The sequence below is a fragment of the Chironomus tepperi genome, unplaced genomic scaffold (genome assembly GCF_022539635.2).
Source record: "Chironomus tepperi strain 1889 unplaced genomic scaffold, CSIRO-AGI_Ctep_v1 contig_338, whole genome shotgun sequence".
In the NCBI taxonomy this organism is placed as follows: Eukaryota; Metazoa; Arthropoda; class Insecta; order Diptera; family Chironomidae; genus Chironomus; species Chironomus tepperi.
This window is the reverse complement of record NW_027226460.1, coordinates 257,386-270,721: the sequence shown is the minus strand read 5'-3', so window position 1 is coordinate 270,721 and position 13,336 is coordinate 257,386. Positions and strand designations below refer to the sequence as shown.

At 29.7% G+C, this 13,336-nt stretch overlaps 2 protein-coding genes across 4 annotated transcripts in view; both read left to right on the top strand.

The window, feature by feature from the left end:
- Window positions 1-11,052, top strand: part of sas (stranded at second) — a 32,871-nt gene extending 21,819 nt beyond the window's left edge. Inside the window, exons 4-10 of one of the 3 annotated variants that reach the window (XM_070644645.1) lie at window positions 4,847-5,060; window positions 6,705-7,601; window positions 7,843-8,511; window positions 8,934-9,501; window positions 9,576-10,033; window positions 10,191-10,406; window positions 10,481-11,052. In XM_070644645.1, the coding sequence (XP_070500746.1) occupies window positions 4,847-5,060; window positions 6,705-7,601; window positions 7,843-8,511; window positions 8,934-9,501; window positions 9,576-10,033; window positions 10,191-10,406; window positions 10,481-10,488 (3,030 nt within the window). In that variant the 3' untranslated portion in view covers window positions 10,489-11,052. Of the gene's footprint in view, window positions 1-4,846; window positions 5,061-6,704; window positions 7,602-7,839; window positions 8,512-8,933; window positions 9,502-9,575; window positions 10,034-10,190; window positions 10,407-10,480 lie in introns of all 3 variants that reach the window. The other 2 variants (XM_070644644.1, XM_070644646.1) reach the window with 2 other exon arrangements.
- A 387-nt stretch (window positions 11,053-11,439) lies between these two features.
- On the top strand, window positions 11,440-13,149 carry Rbbp5 (retinoblastoma binding protein 5). Its single transcript, XM_070644658.1, has 2 exons — window positions 11,440-11,546; window positions 11,616-13,149. Exons 1-2 carry the CDS (start codon window positions 11,528-11,530, stop codon window positions 13,061-13,063), a joined length of 1,467 nt encoding a protein of 488 aa, XP_070500759.1. The 5' UTR covers window positions 11,440-11,527; the 3' UTR covers window positions 13,064-13,149.
- Window positions 13,150-13,336: the final 187 nt, after the last annotated feature.

Below are 13,336 nucleotides of genomic sequence, written 5' to 3'. Positions count from 1 at the left end.
GAAACGAAAGAAAATGGAAAAAAAAAATCGAGAAAGAAAAGAGAAATAAAATTTATGCATGAAGATTACAAACAAAATTCTTTTCCCCTTCTTGTTTTTGTTTTTCAGTTCCTTGTTGATTTTATTTTGTGGCGGATGAAGAATGAAAAGGAGCTTTTTCTTTCTCGAATTTCTAATTTTCCTTTATTTAAAAATAAAATAAAAAATGCAATTTCAATATTTTTTCTACTTCTTTTTTGCTTCCATTATGCTAACAGCAGTAGCATAAACATCATCATCGTTATTGTTTGTTAGTCTTTGTATATAGCTCATGATCCTTTCCATCATTCATTCCATACTCTTTTTTTATTCCCCATTCACTTTAGCCTCAATTCACCCAATTTATATTGCGATGCTTTACACTTAAATCTTTTATTTGAGCATTGCAATCTACAAATGCATTTATTTACATGAACTAGGGTAGTTGTGAATTGATGACAAAAATTACCGAAAACGGGAGATTTTTGAAATTGAGAAAAAAAAATAAATTTTAACATGCCTAATTTAATTAGTATTCTTTTATTTGTTCTTTCTTTATTTTATTAGTTTATTTTAAGCTAAACAAAGTTTATCCTAATATATTAGTTTTCGTAAAAAACTGATTTTATTAGTGAATTTAATTTTAATATGTTCTAGCTTAATTCTTCAAGAAGTTTCTAAATTTATTATCAGACTCATATTCAATTTATTTAAGTTAAATTTAAGTCTTTAAAGTGCGTGAAAAATGATAAATTAACTAAAATATATTTGAATAAAATTTAACGAATTTTTAAATTTTAAACAAGATAGGGGAGCATCAACCTTAGGGAAAAATCAACTAAAAAATCTCTTAGAATAATTACCACAAAGTTATTGCGGCGACGGCTATTAAAAAATCTTGAAACATTGTCAAAATACTATAATTAATGAATTTTTGTTTTCAGTACAAAACGTGAACAAATTTTGGCGGGAAAATTTTGAATTTCGCAAAACCGTTAGAATTTAAAATTTCAAAAAACCGTTACTTCGTAACATGTCGGGAAGTGACCTATATCCTACTGAATATTGTTTTGTGGGTTGGGAAGTGGCCTGAACCTTACTGGATCTCGTTTTATAAGTCGAGTAAACTGAATTATTAATCAATTACTGATCGCTTAGACAAAATGCGCTTAAGTCCCTCGATCAAAACACGAGGACTTTTGTAATTTTTTTTTATCTCTTATTTAAAATAAAAGAAATATATTAAAATTTACCAAATACTCGCTTATAACCGTTTGTAGAAATGGAAAAAATAGAATCTCAAAAACACTCAAAATTCAAAAATTAATGTAATGGATGTTCAATAAATTTTGATGAAATACATGAATTAATTTATCCTTTAGCTGATAATATAAGAATAAAATATTTTTCTTAAAAAAGACGAAAATTTGAATCTTAGGATCAGAATGAAAAGATGCTGAAAAACACCAATATATTCTATTTTTTTTTTTATAAAAAATTAAAATTTACATTTATACTGAAGCTATAGAGAAATATTATTATCATGATTTCATTTTTGCGAAATAAACTCGCGCGACTTGAGAATATCACATTCATTCACGGAACAAGGCAAATGATGCTATTCTTCTTCAGAAATAATATTTTTTGTGTATTTTGACTAGTAGCTTCTACTATAGCTGCTTTCATAGAGTGTCTTATATCATCCATCTTTTAAGAAAAGGAAAATTTATTTGACGTTTTCCCAGTGAGGCAATAAAGTGCTATAACAGGTCTTGTTAAAATATTGAGATATATTACTCACCAGTTGCATTGAAATATTAAATAAGTAATTCATATTAAAAAAAAATAAAACATAAATGAGAAATTTGCTTTTCACTAAATTTACTGCTACTAAACGTTATGAAGTTGATTTCATGCAATGATATAATAAATGATTTAATGGTTTCAAATCAGAAAATGGAGAAAATTAACTTCAGGTTTAATTATTAAAAAAGTAATTTAGATTTATTTCAAGTTTTCAAGAATGTTCTCTCGAAACTTTGTTTATCATTTTTAACTTACGATTAGGTTCTGATAATGGATGTCTAAAACAGTGAAACCAAAAATATAGTATTAATTTATTAAAAAACAATACTAAATTATCAAAGAATAGACTAATGTCTGAAATGATATAAAATCTGAAATTTAATAAAATTTAAAAATCTATATTTCAAACTAAAATTATTATTATTATTATTATTGATATTATTGGTATTTATTGTCACATTATATGTGCATTTAATATAAAGAGATTACTTTCCATAATATAGATTTTCAGATAAATAGCATAAAGTGCATCATATCAAAATAATATCATTGAAATTATATCACATTCCACAACATTGCGTAATACTGCATAATAATTTTAATCAATTAGCTAGAAAACGTTGATGCCCATACCATAGGTCCCATACACAATACACCAAAAGTGTAATATGTATATACAAACATAAATATGTATAGAAATAGGAATATCACCCCGCATTTCATTATCGTTGTTATCAAAATTTTCATAACAACCTTTTGCACAATTGATTAAATCATTAAAATTCCATCCATAATGCCATTTCATTTATTCCATATTAATATTTAGGGATTTCAATCCCGGGAAAACGGGATTTGAAAAACTGATCCCGGGATTGGATAATGAAAAAAAGTATTCTTTTGATATTGATAATTAAAGAAAAATAACACGTTTTTGGCCAAATTCCAGTTCAAATGTAATACTCACTGTTTGATTAGAAATTTCGGGGCTCAATGAATCATTTCAAGCAGACATGTTGGTAAAAGTACTAATAAATGACAAGTTAATGTCGAAGAATTTCTCAAAATTCGGATTTCTCCGAAAAATCATAATGATCAAATTAACTAAAATTTTTAATTACAATGCTGGTTAAAATGAAAATTCCTAGATTTTTGAGATCTTTAGTTTAGCTTTAGCAAATTTTAAGAAATTAAATGCAAATATATTTAATATTTATATTTTTCTTTAAAAATATTTAGAAAGTTTCAAACTTCAATTTCTAAAATTGTGGCTGAAATTATTAAATCAGTTATGTAGTGACATACTACATAAAAACGTTCGGGATCCAGGGATTGAAATCCCTATTAATATTTCTATTCTTGCTAGTATTTTTTACCCTGTGTACTTTTTCCAGTTCTAAATAAACGAGATTGTTGTTGTGCTATAACGATAATGAGGAGGACGAGATTTGAAATTTAGTGACGCATTTTTATTCTCATTTGATAATGCTTATATTTACCATCAAAAACTACAACAACATAATTTGCATGAAAACATGAAAACGGTCAACAATGATTTGGAAATAATTTTTTGATTTGAAAACGTATTACATTCAACATTTATGATTATTAGAAACTTTATATTTAGCTACAGATAAAGTAGATTGATCAATTATGTAATAATTTTTCAAAATGTTTAATTGAGCGAAGCAGTCTCATAAAGTTACGTTTGGCTTTAACGTTTGGGAACTAGCCGGAATTATTTTAGTACATAGGATCCATTTGGATTTGAAATAAGAATAAAAAAAACAGCTAGAAAATCCTGGTTATGGCAATTTGTTGACATTTAATGGAATGAAATGTAGCTGGTTAATCCATTTTGGATTTTCAATTAAATGTTTGAGGTTCAGTCTTTGCTATGGATGTTAGAGAATTATTTATTTTGTTCAAAAATATAACGAAAAATAATTGGAAAGCTGGCATTAACCGAAGCGAATGCATATTGTGAAATGTTGCTTCAATAAATACTTAATGATGCTTCAGATGTCAAACTTCTGCTTGCTCAATTTTTTTGTAAATTTTTTTTTCTCACCAACTGCACGAAAATTTTTTGATATATATAATATATTTTTTTTTTCATTTAATAAATTTTTCCCTGATGCTGCTTTATACTTCTTTTTTTCTTCATTTTTCATAAAAACATAATGACGATGAACTATATTCTGAAACAATACAATTTTATAGTCATAATACCCACAATAACTAGCGACTTCAGAAGAAGTAATAACAATAACAAGTTAGACCTTCAAAACTAACTCAATGAATAAAAGCATTCAATGCTATTCTTTTATGGAACTCCTCCTCAATCTCACTATTTATGACATTATGAAGATTTTCAGTCAATGAAAATCACGACTGAAACACTTACTGAAAAATCATCTTCAATATTTTGCTTGACTTTACCTTTAAGATCATTATAAGTTTAAGTCGCTATTTAATAAAATGTTATTAACTTGGTTTTTATTTGGTAAAAAAATAATTTTTTCTGGATTTTATGTCAATATGAAAGAATTTAAATTGTTAGGATGAATGTTTGTCACCGTCACGATTGATGCAGTCTTTAAGAAGTTCTTTAAAACTTCTTAAAAGTTTTTCCTAGTTATACATTTATTACGATTGTACTGGTTTTGCTATCGTAGTTCTCATCTACATCAGAAATAATTGTCATCTTCCTCAATCGTTTGCTTGCATTAATTTGTAGTAGCAGTATATAGGAAAGCAAAAAATAACGATACTTGAAGCATCATCGTAAATTTAATTGCAATATTTTCTCATTTATGCATTAAAAGCATGACGCTAAGAACTCATACTGCCATACACTATCACTATATGCTTTTATTTACACTTGACAAAACATGATTCAATCATTTTTCTCCCTCCATATCGTGTCATAACAACCTCGGACTTTATAATTAAATTTTTGCTCTCACTTCACAATTCTCTTTATCATATTTCCATTCACATGGCTTTTTTTATTCTCCAACAGGTCGGAGAGCAATTGAATAAAGAATGCGAAGAACGATGCATATGTCAAAAAGGTGCTAAATGGAGCTGTGAGCCTAGATGTCAGGGTGCTCTTCATATTCGGGGAAAACTTAAAAACTTAGATCCACATTGCTTTGAACGATTTTCAAGTGATGAATGTTGTTCCATTGTGAGATGTGATTCCAATGGCGATGATTCAATTGTTCTTGAAGGTGGTAAGTAATCATTTTTCGGGTGTTTAATGCATTTTTTGCTTATACTATTAATTAAAAAAGGGAAGGCATATAAGCCATCAATTTGTGGTTTATGTGTGGAAAATTGTTAATTGTAGTTCATTGCATGCAATTATGTGAAAGAACAACGAAAAAAGGATTACATCAATAAAAGCTTAAAAATGCATGGGAAAATCCGCTAATGAAAAGTTTAAATTCTGAAAATCGACACATTCATTACATATACATGAAAATATATATGGATGCATACATTTTTATGTTCAATGTGGTAATTCCACAATTTCTATAGAGAAAGTTGTATACAATAAATGCAGCAATACAAAAAATAAATTGGATGAAATTGTTGGCGGTTGAAGCAAGTTCAATAAATAACCGCGACAGTGTGCAAATATAAAAGTTAAAATACAAATAAGCAAAGATTAAAAAATAAAAAGTTTCCTTTTCAATGCACAGTCGGCATTAAGTGAAGTCAAAATTGTGCGGTAGAAGAAAAAAAGATTCATGATGCAAGTGAAAAAAGGAAAACTTTGTCAAGTGAAGTAGAAAACAACTTGTAAAAGTTTTTTGTACACTATAGAATTATTCTCATTGCATTCCACAATTTTTCTATATTATTCTTTTTGTGTACAAAAACTTCCTTCTCTTTTATTCTCATATTTTTTTTTTATTTTATTTTTTTTTTTCGACACAAAAATCTTTCTTCATAGACAGGAGCAGCATGAGAGTATGCAATAAGTGTATATTCTGAAAAAATGCTGTGATAATCTGAGAATTTCATTAAAGTTTTAACATTTTTGTATGCAATGAATTTGCTACCCTCTTGAGAAAATAAAGTTCTCAAAAGCACCTCACATTTCAAAGAGTAGTAATAATCACATTAAAACCAAAGCGCATTATTGTACACAGTTGAAGCATTTCAGTTTGAACAGTTCATATGAAATGAAAAGAAATTATATGCTTTAAATTTTTAATATCTCATTGAATTATTAAGGCATATAATAATTGGTGCTAAAACGACTAATTGACTGATATTTTTAACGAGAAATGAAAATGAACAAAATGCCTCCAATAATAACAAAAAGCTTATAAATTTATATGTATGTTTATTGCATATAGAAAACTTTCGAAAAATTTTCACATTTTTATCCCTTCATTTCATTCCTGTACTATATGTTTAACTTGAGGCAAACAGGAAAATTTGAAAAGCACTTTAAACAGAGAGGGAAATTTTGCAAAACAATTTTCTGCTTTTTGATCACTTTTTCATTCATTCAGTTCTTTAGCATTTTTGAATTGAAATTTCCCATTCTATGTCGACTTTGTGTGTGAAAATTGTATAAACTTTCAAGTTTCATTTTTCAATCAACAGCAAGTTGTTCTTAGTGGCGAAAAATTCCATGTACAATATTTATTCACTTCTATACTCTGTATGCATACAAAGTGGAAAAACGAATGTAGTTAGTTAGTTATGTAGATTTGAATTTTTTTTTTTTTTTCAAAGTATAGTCGGGAACGAAGTCATAGGGAGAGAAAAGGTCTTGAAAGTGCAGTTTAGACTAAACAATTCAACTTGAATTTTAATTATTTTTTTATTCTTTCTCTTTGATATCTGTTGTACATATGTAGAAGTGAATCAAGCGCGTTCATCGAATGCAAACACAACGACTGATATATTAATGTCGGAAAAGTTAGTGGAAAAACCCTTGTTTCTACCGACGATGCCACCCACATCATCCGATTCCATAGAACATGAAAATCAATCGTCAAAATTTGTTATGTGCACATATAAAGATAAAGTATATGCAGTTGATGAGCGCATCGAAATTGGATGCGATGAGATTTGTTCATGTCACAAAAATGGTGAAATGATTTGTGTGCTGCGATGTGCCAAAATGAATATGACATATTCAGATCATTGCGTGACTGTCAAAGATACAAAAGATCCGTGTTGCGAAGTGCAATTGTGTGACGTTTCACTTGATGATCACGAGCAAAATGGATTTATTCCAATGACCGGACAGTCAAGGGAAGAAGGCACAGATCTTGAACCTATGGAATGTGAATATAAAGGAAAAAAATATAGTTTGAATGATCAATTTCACGATGAATGCGATTCATTATGCTTTTGCGATACCACTGGTGTTGAATGTTCCAAAATTCAATGTCCATCAACATTTGGATTAGATGTTGTTGATCCACATTGCTTAAAATGGGAGCCTGAACCAGCTACTTTTCGTGCAATTGCCCCAAAATGCTGTCCTGAAAGGATGCGATGCATTGATAACGGTACATGTGAATACAAAGGTCAAATGTTTGATAATTGGTCAGAAATCCCCTCAAATATTTCCGGATGCGAACAGCACTGTTTTTGTGAAGGTGGAAAAGTAGAGTGTCGTCCAGTTTGTCCACCAGTTACTGCTCTACCACCAGCATCACTTCGTTGTAATGAGAAATATGCAAAACTTGTGCCCATTGACGAAGAAGATGATTGTTGCAAGCAATGGGTCTGTAGTGAAAATAGTGGTATGTTTAAATTTTGTTTAGTTTTATTTTTCTTGTTTTGGAAACAGCTTTGGTGTTTGATATCTATCTATCTGAAGTTAACATTCATTTTTGTTTATTTGTTTGTTTTGTTCAAAATTACGATAACCACTTTCTATGTCATTGAAAATTTTTATTTGCTTCATTTTCATTTTCACTATCACTAATAAAACAAAATTCATCTTAGAAAAAAACCACCATCACAAAACTATCATTTCAGAAGCTGACAAATCTACGACTCCATCAGATCCCGCAATGGCCATTAACAATAAAGACAGCAATAATAGTAATAATAAAAAGCCTCATGACTACGATAAATTTATCCCAACGAAAATGCCACCATCGGACCATGAAAATGATACAAGCGACATTAATTCTGAAGAAGATGATCATAAAATTGAGGTGCCGTTTTATCCTACAATTGATGGAAAACCTCCGAAAACACAACAAGAAAAACCATACAAAAAATATCATAACAAAGAGACAAAAAATAAAGATCATAGTACATTTATTCCAAATCCAAATTACGATAACAAGCATTATAATGTTTACGAAAATCATGATCATAATGAGGAATTGAGACCACATCAACCAGGACCTGGATTTTTCAATCCTGACACGAGTAAAAATCAATTTCCTGAAATATCAGGTCATGAACATTCCAAAATCCCTGTCGACAAACAATTGTTTAATATTTTGGGACAAAATCCACAGAATCTTCCACCACACATTAGAATAGATCAATTATTGCAACACATTCAAGGTCAAGATCATCCAAATCAAGGTCCATTATTACACGGGCAAAATATTAATATACCATTTCAACCAATCATTCCAAATGGTATTAACTACAATCAATTCAGCGAAAATAGAGATCATATACATACACCAGGTTACTTAACTCTTACTTTTAATTAATTATCGTTATTCATTATCTTTGCAATTATCATCAAAATCAGACTTTCCAAAACAATTTCAAAAATTTCTTCCTTTCACTAAAAAGAGAATCATAAAACTGTTTGCAGTGCTTTAACTTTTTGCACGCAATCCTCACATTTTTTTCTACTACTATCTCTTCTTAATAATGGTCTTTTACTTATTTTTGTGTGTGATTTTTTTCCCTCGTATTCTTGCCTTCAATTCGATTGAATGAAATTTTTTTTGTGTGTCGCATTAGAAATTTTGTGCACGAATTTTTTATTAAACTTTTCTTTCTTCTCTATCGTCTTTATAAAGAAAAGAAATATTTCTGAGAGTGTGTAAAACCTTATAAAGAATTTTTCATACTAACTGTCTCTTCTTTCTTCTTAACAGGCATTGGTTTCAATCACATTCAACCTAATTTAGAAGTTCTTGCGATTGACGCAATTGATTCACGTAGAGTGCGTGTCATTTTTGTTGTACCACAAATTTATGTTGGCCTACATGGACGTGTCGAATTGAGATTTACAAATCAACCAAATAATAATGATACGAAGAGATGGCAATCACAGATTTTTGCCCCTCCGGATGATTTGATTGCAACATCACAATTGGAATTTGAATTAAGTTCTCTCGAACCAAATTCAGAGTATCGTGTGAAAATAACGTTAATATTACGCGATTTGCCAGCTCAACCATCTAGTCAAATTTATACTGTTCATACCCCTGCCGAACGAACCATAACACCGCCATCAATTGATAATTATCAACCAACACAGATGATTGACATATTAGATAGTCTTGAGGATCCAGAACTTCAAGCAAATGAAATTAATTCGACATTTATTAAATTTGGATGGAACAAAATACCTGATGATGTTATGCAATATGTAGATGGCATTCAGTTACGTTACAAGGAGCTTAGTGGTAAAGTTTATGATGCTACACCGCTGATTCATCGGTAATTTATTTTCAAATGATTTTGCAAAATTTTAATGATCCATAAATCTTTCCATCAATTTATGTTTTTTACAGTGCTTTAACATCATACACATTAGATAATTTGAAACCAGAAACGACATATGAAATCGGACTATTCTATATACCATTTCATGGTCATGGTGCTGAATTAAGAGTAGGCGAAAGACTTGAGGTGACCACAAGTCAGAGAATTAACACATACGGATTTGAAGTTATTGTGAATGTCACAAAGATAAAACCAACAACTGTTGAGGTCGTATGGAATGGTGTACCGTATCCTGAAGATAAATATATCAATATTTTCCGTGCAATATATCAGAGTGATTCAGGAAAAGAAGACTCTAGTGTATTTAAAGTTGCTAAACGTGATTCAACAACAGGAACTTTAATAAAAGATCTTAAACCCGGAACGAGATACCGCTTGTGGCTAGAGATGTATTTAACAAATGGTGGTATCAAGAAGAGCAATGTTGTGAATTTCTTAACTAAACCAGGCCCACCACCCTCAACTGGTAAGTAATAATTTTCTCCATAAATAACTAATATTTTGATTTTGTTGAGGCATTAATTCACGTGGGTCTTTTTACATTCCATTCATTTGGTTTGTTAAATTCGAACTCATGTAAAATATTCAATAAATTTTTCTACAATGTGTTGATGAATTTTTAGAGAAATTACTCACCGCGGGAAGTACATCACAGGGCGATTATTATGGTCCACTTGTGGTCGTTGGAGTGATTGCTGCTCTTGCTGTCATGTCAACAGTCATTTTATTATTGATACTTACGAGGAGGCGCATTCAAAGTGCGACAATAACACCAAGAAAAAATGACGTGAGCTATGATAACCCAAGTTATAAAGTTGAAATACAGCAAGAGACAATGAGTAAGTTTTAGTTTAACATACCTAAATTGTCAAATTTAATTCATTTAAAAAAAAATCTTTTTGTATGCTTTTAGATCTCTGAGATTGCCAATGATTATCCATTATCTTTTAAATGAAATAAGAGAATAAATATTATGTAGAAACATAATTTATTGAGCGAAAATAGACTTGAGTAAAATAACGAAAGAGGAAAGATAAATGTCATATGAACATAAAAATTCATCACAGATTTGTTTTTAAGTGCTACTGTAAATAATAAGCATAAAAATAATTATTACTTAATAAATAGAATTTAAGGATCTGTAAATATAAAAAAAGCAGGCATCGTAAAATTAAATTCCTATGAACACTCACATCACAAAATGCACACTCATGTATACAGATAGGAAAAAAATGAATGGATGTGACATTTAATGGAGGTCATTTGAAGGCCCCGCATTAAATATCGAAAAAGAAAATTATTATGAATGAACATTGAATTAAAGAAAATTTTATTTATTATTTTATGTGCATTATGGAATGTAAAAATTATACATCTTTACAATATTTTATGATAGATTTTTCAATGATATTTATATTCTTTCATGGACCATTACTTGAAAAAAATGTCATTAATCAAAAAATTGTAATGCGAACTAAAAAAATTAACCAATAAAATGTTTATCGATTCTATATAATTTTTTTTTTTATTTATTTCTAAAGGGTCGTTCAATGAAGATGTACAGGTTGAGAGGTGAGGAGGAGCACAAAGAAAAATAACAGAAAACCGTTAAACAGTTTTTTAAATTTTAAATTTTCCCGCACAAAATTTAGTGCAATCCAATATATTTTTATTACTCCAAAACGAATTAATTCTGTCGATTCCTTTTTGACAAAATAAGAATGAATCTATGATATTATTCTTTAAAACAATTGACTAAATGTGATTAAAAAGCAGATAAATGGGAGATGACATTATTTCAGAGTTAAAATTTTCCAAAAAAAATATATTGGAAATCAAAAAAACTAAATGTTAAAAAATCTCATTTTACACGGATTGACTAACAAACAAACAATTAAATCTAAAATAATTGAAAAATTTAATTATCCGACGTTATTTCTTCACTTTTGTGAAAAAAAAAATGAATTTAGAATTGTTAGGTAAGACATATGGCACACCTGTAATGTATTGTAATACTATCTAATCGAATGAATTTATTTGATTTTTAGAGTCTTTTTGCCAGAATTTTCCGGAAGAATATGATGGTTCACTGGATTGTATATCTTTGGCTGTAACCTGCTGTTTTAATAAATATGGAACATTACTTGCTGTTGGCTGTAATGATGGCCGAATAGTGATTTGGGATTTTCTGACGCGAGGAATTGCAAAAATTATTTCGGCTCATGTTCATCCAATTTGTTCGCTTAGTTGGTCCAGAAATGGTCACAAACTATTATCAGCATCAACTGATAACAATGCTTGCATTTGGGATGTTTTAAATGGTGATTGTGAGAACAAATATCGTTTTCCATCACCAATATTAAAAGTACAATTTCATCCGAGAAATGATTCAAAATTTTTAGTTTGTCCAATGAGATATGCTGCGATTCTTGTGGAAGTAGGTGGAAAGCATAAAGTTTTACCAATTGACAGTGATGGTGACTTAAATATAGTTGCGACATTTGATAGAAGAGGAGAGCATATCTATACAGGGAATGCAAAGGGAAAAATTCTTGTGATGAATACTGACACGTTCGAAATTATAGCAAGCTTTAAAATCACTGTTGGAACATCAAGTGCTACAGCCGTTAAAAGCATAGAATTTGCTAGACGAGGTGATTCTTTTTTAGTTAATACTGCGGATCGTGTTATACGTGTTTACGATTCAAAAGATGTCATATCATGCAAAAAAGAAGGTGATCCTGAACCAATTCAAAAACTCCAAGATCTTGTAAATAAAACTACTTGGAAAAAATGTTGCTTCTCCGGTGATGGTGAATACATATGTGCTGGTTCAGCTCGACAACATGCTCTTTATATTTGGGAGAAATCAGTTGGAAATCTTGTGAAAATTTTACATGGAACAAAAGGTGAACTGCTCCTTGATGTAGAATGGCATCCAGTGAGACCAATAATAGCAAGTATTAGTTCTGGACTGGTTTCAATATGGGCTCAGAATCAGGTTGAAAACTGGTCTGCATTTGCGCCAGATTTCAAAGAATTAGACGAAAATGTTGAATATGAAGAGAGAGAATCTGAATTTGATATTTATGATGAGGATAAATCAGTAGATTTAGCAGCTGAAAATAAAACTGAAGAAGATCTAGAAGTTGATGTTGTGACAACAGAACCAATAGCAGCATTTTGTAGTTCTGACGAAGAAGCTGAAGATAGTAATGCATTACAATTCCTACCAATGGCACCTGAAGTTGAGGAGCCTGAAGAAGGTTGGTGTAGTCAAGATGGTGCTGATGCACTTAACGAGCAGGAGCAACTGTCAAATTCAAGAGATTTCGATTCCATGGAAGGATCAAGTGCAAAGAAACGAAAAGTAAGCTCTTATGATATTGAACTCGAAAATGCCCCGCCGGATGAAATTCATCCACTTTTACAAAACAAGACAATGAAAGAGAAACAAAATACAAATATTAAAGCAAAAGGTCGCCCACGTAAATGAATAATGTATGTATAATTTATTTCATAAGAATTTTGGTTTAAATTAATTAATATATTAGATTTAATAAAAATAAATTTCTTTCTAATAAATCATAAATTTTATTCAATAGGGTAGGTATATTATTCCCTTTTTTATTTCTCTATACTTCTTTAATCCTTTTTATTACAATTGCTTTTTTTTCAGTTTTTTGATATCTGATGACTTTTATGCTTTACATTCTATGATTAATAACGATTGAGAAAAAAAAGATAGTGGAAATTTATTAAGAAATAA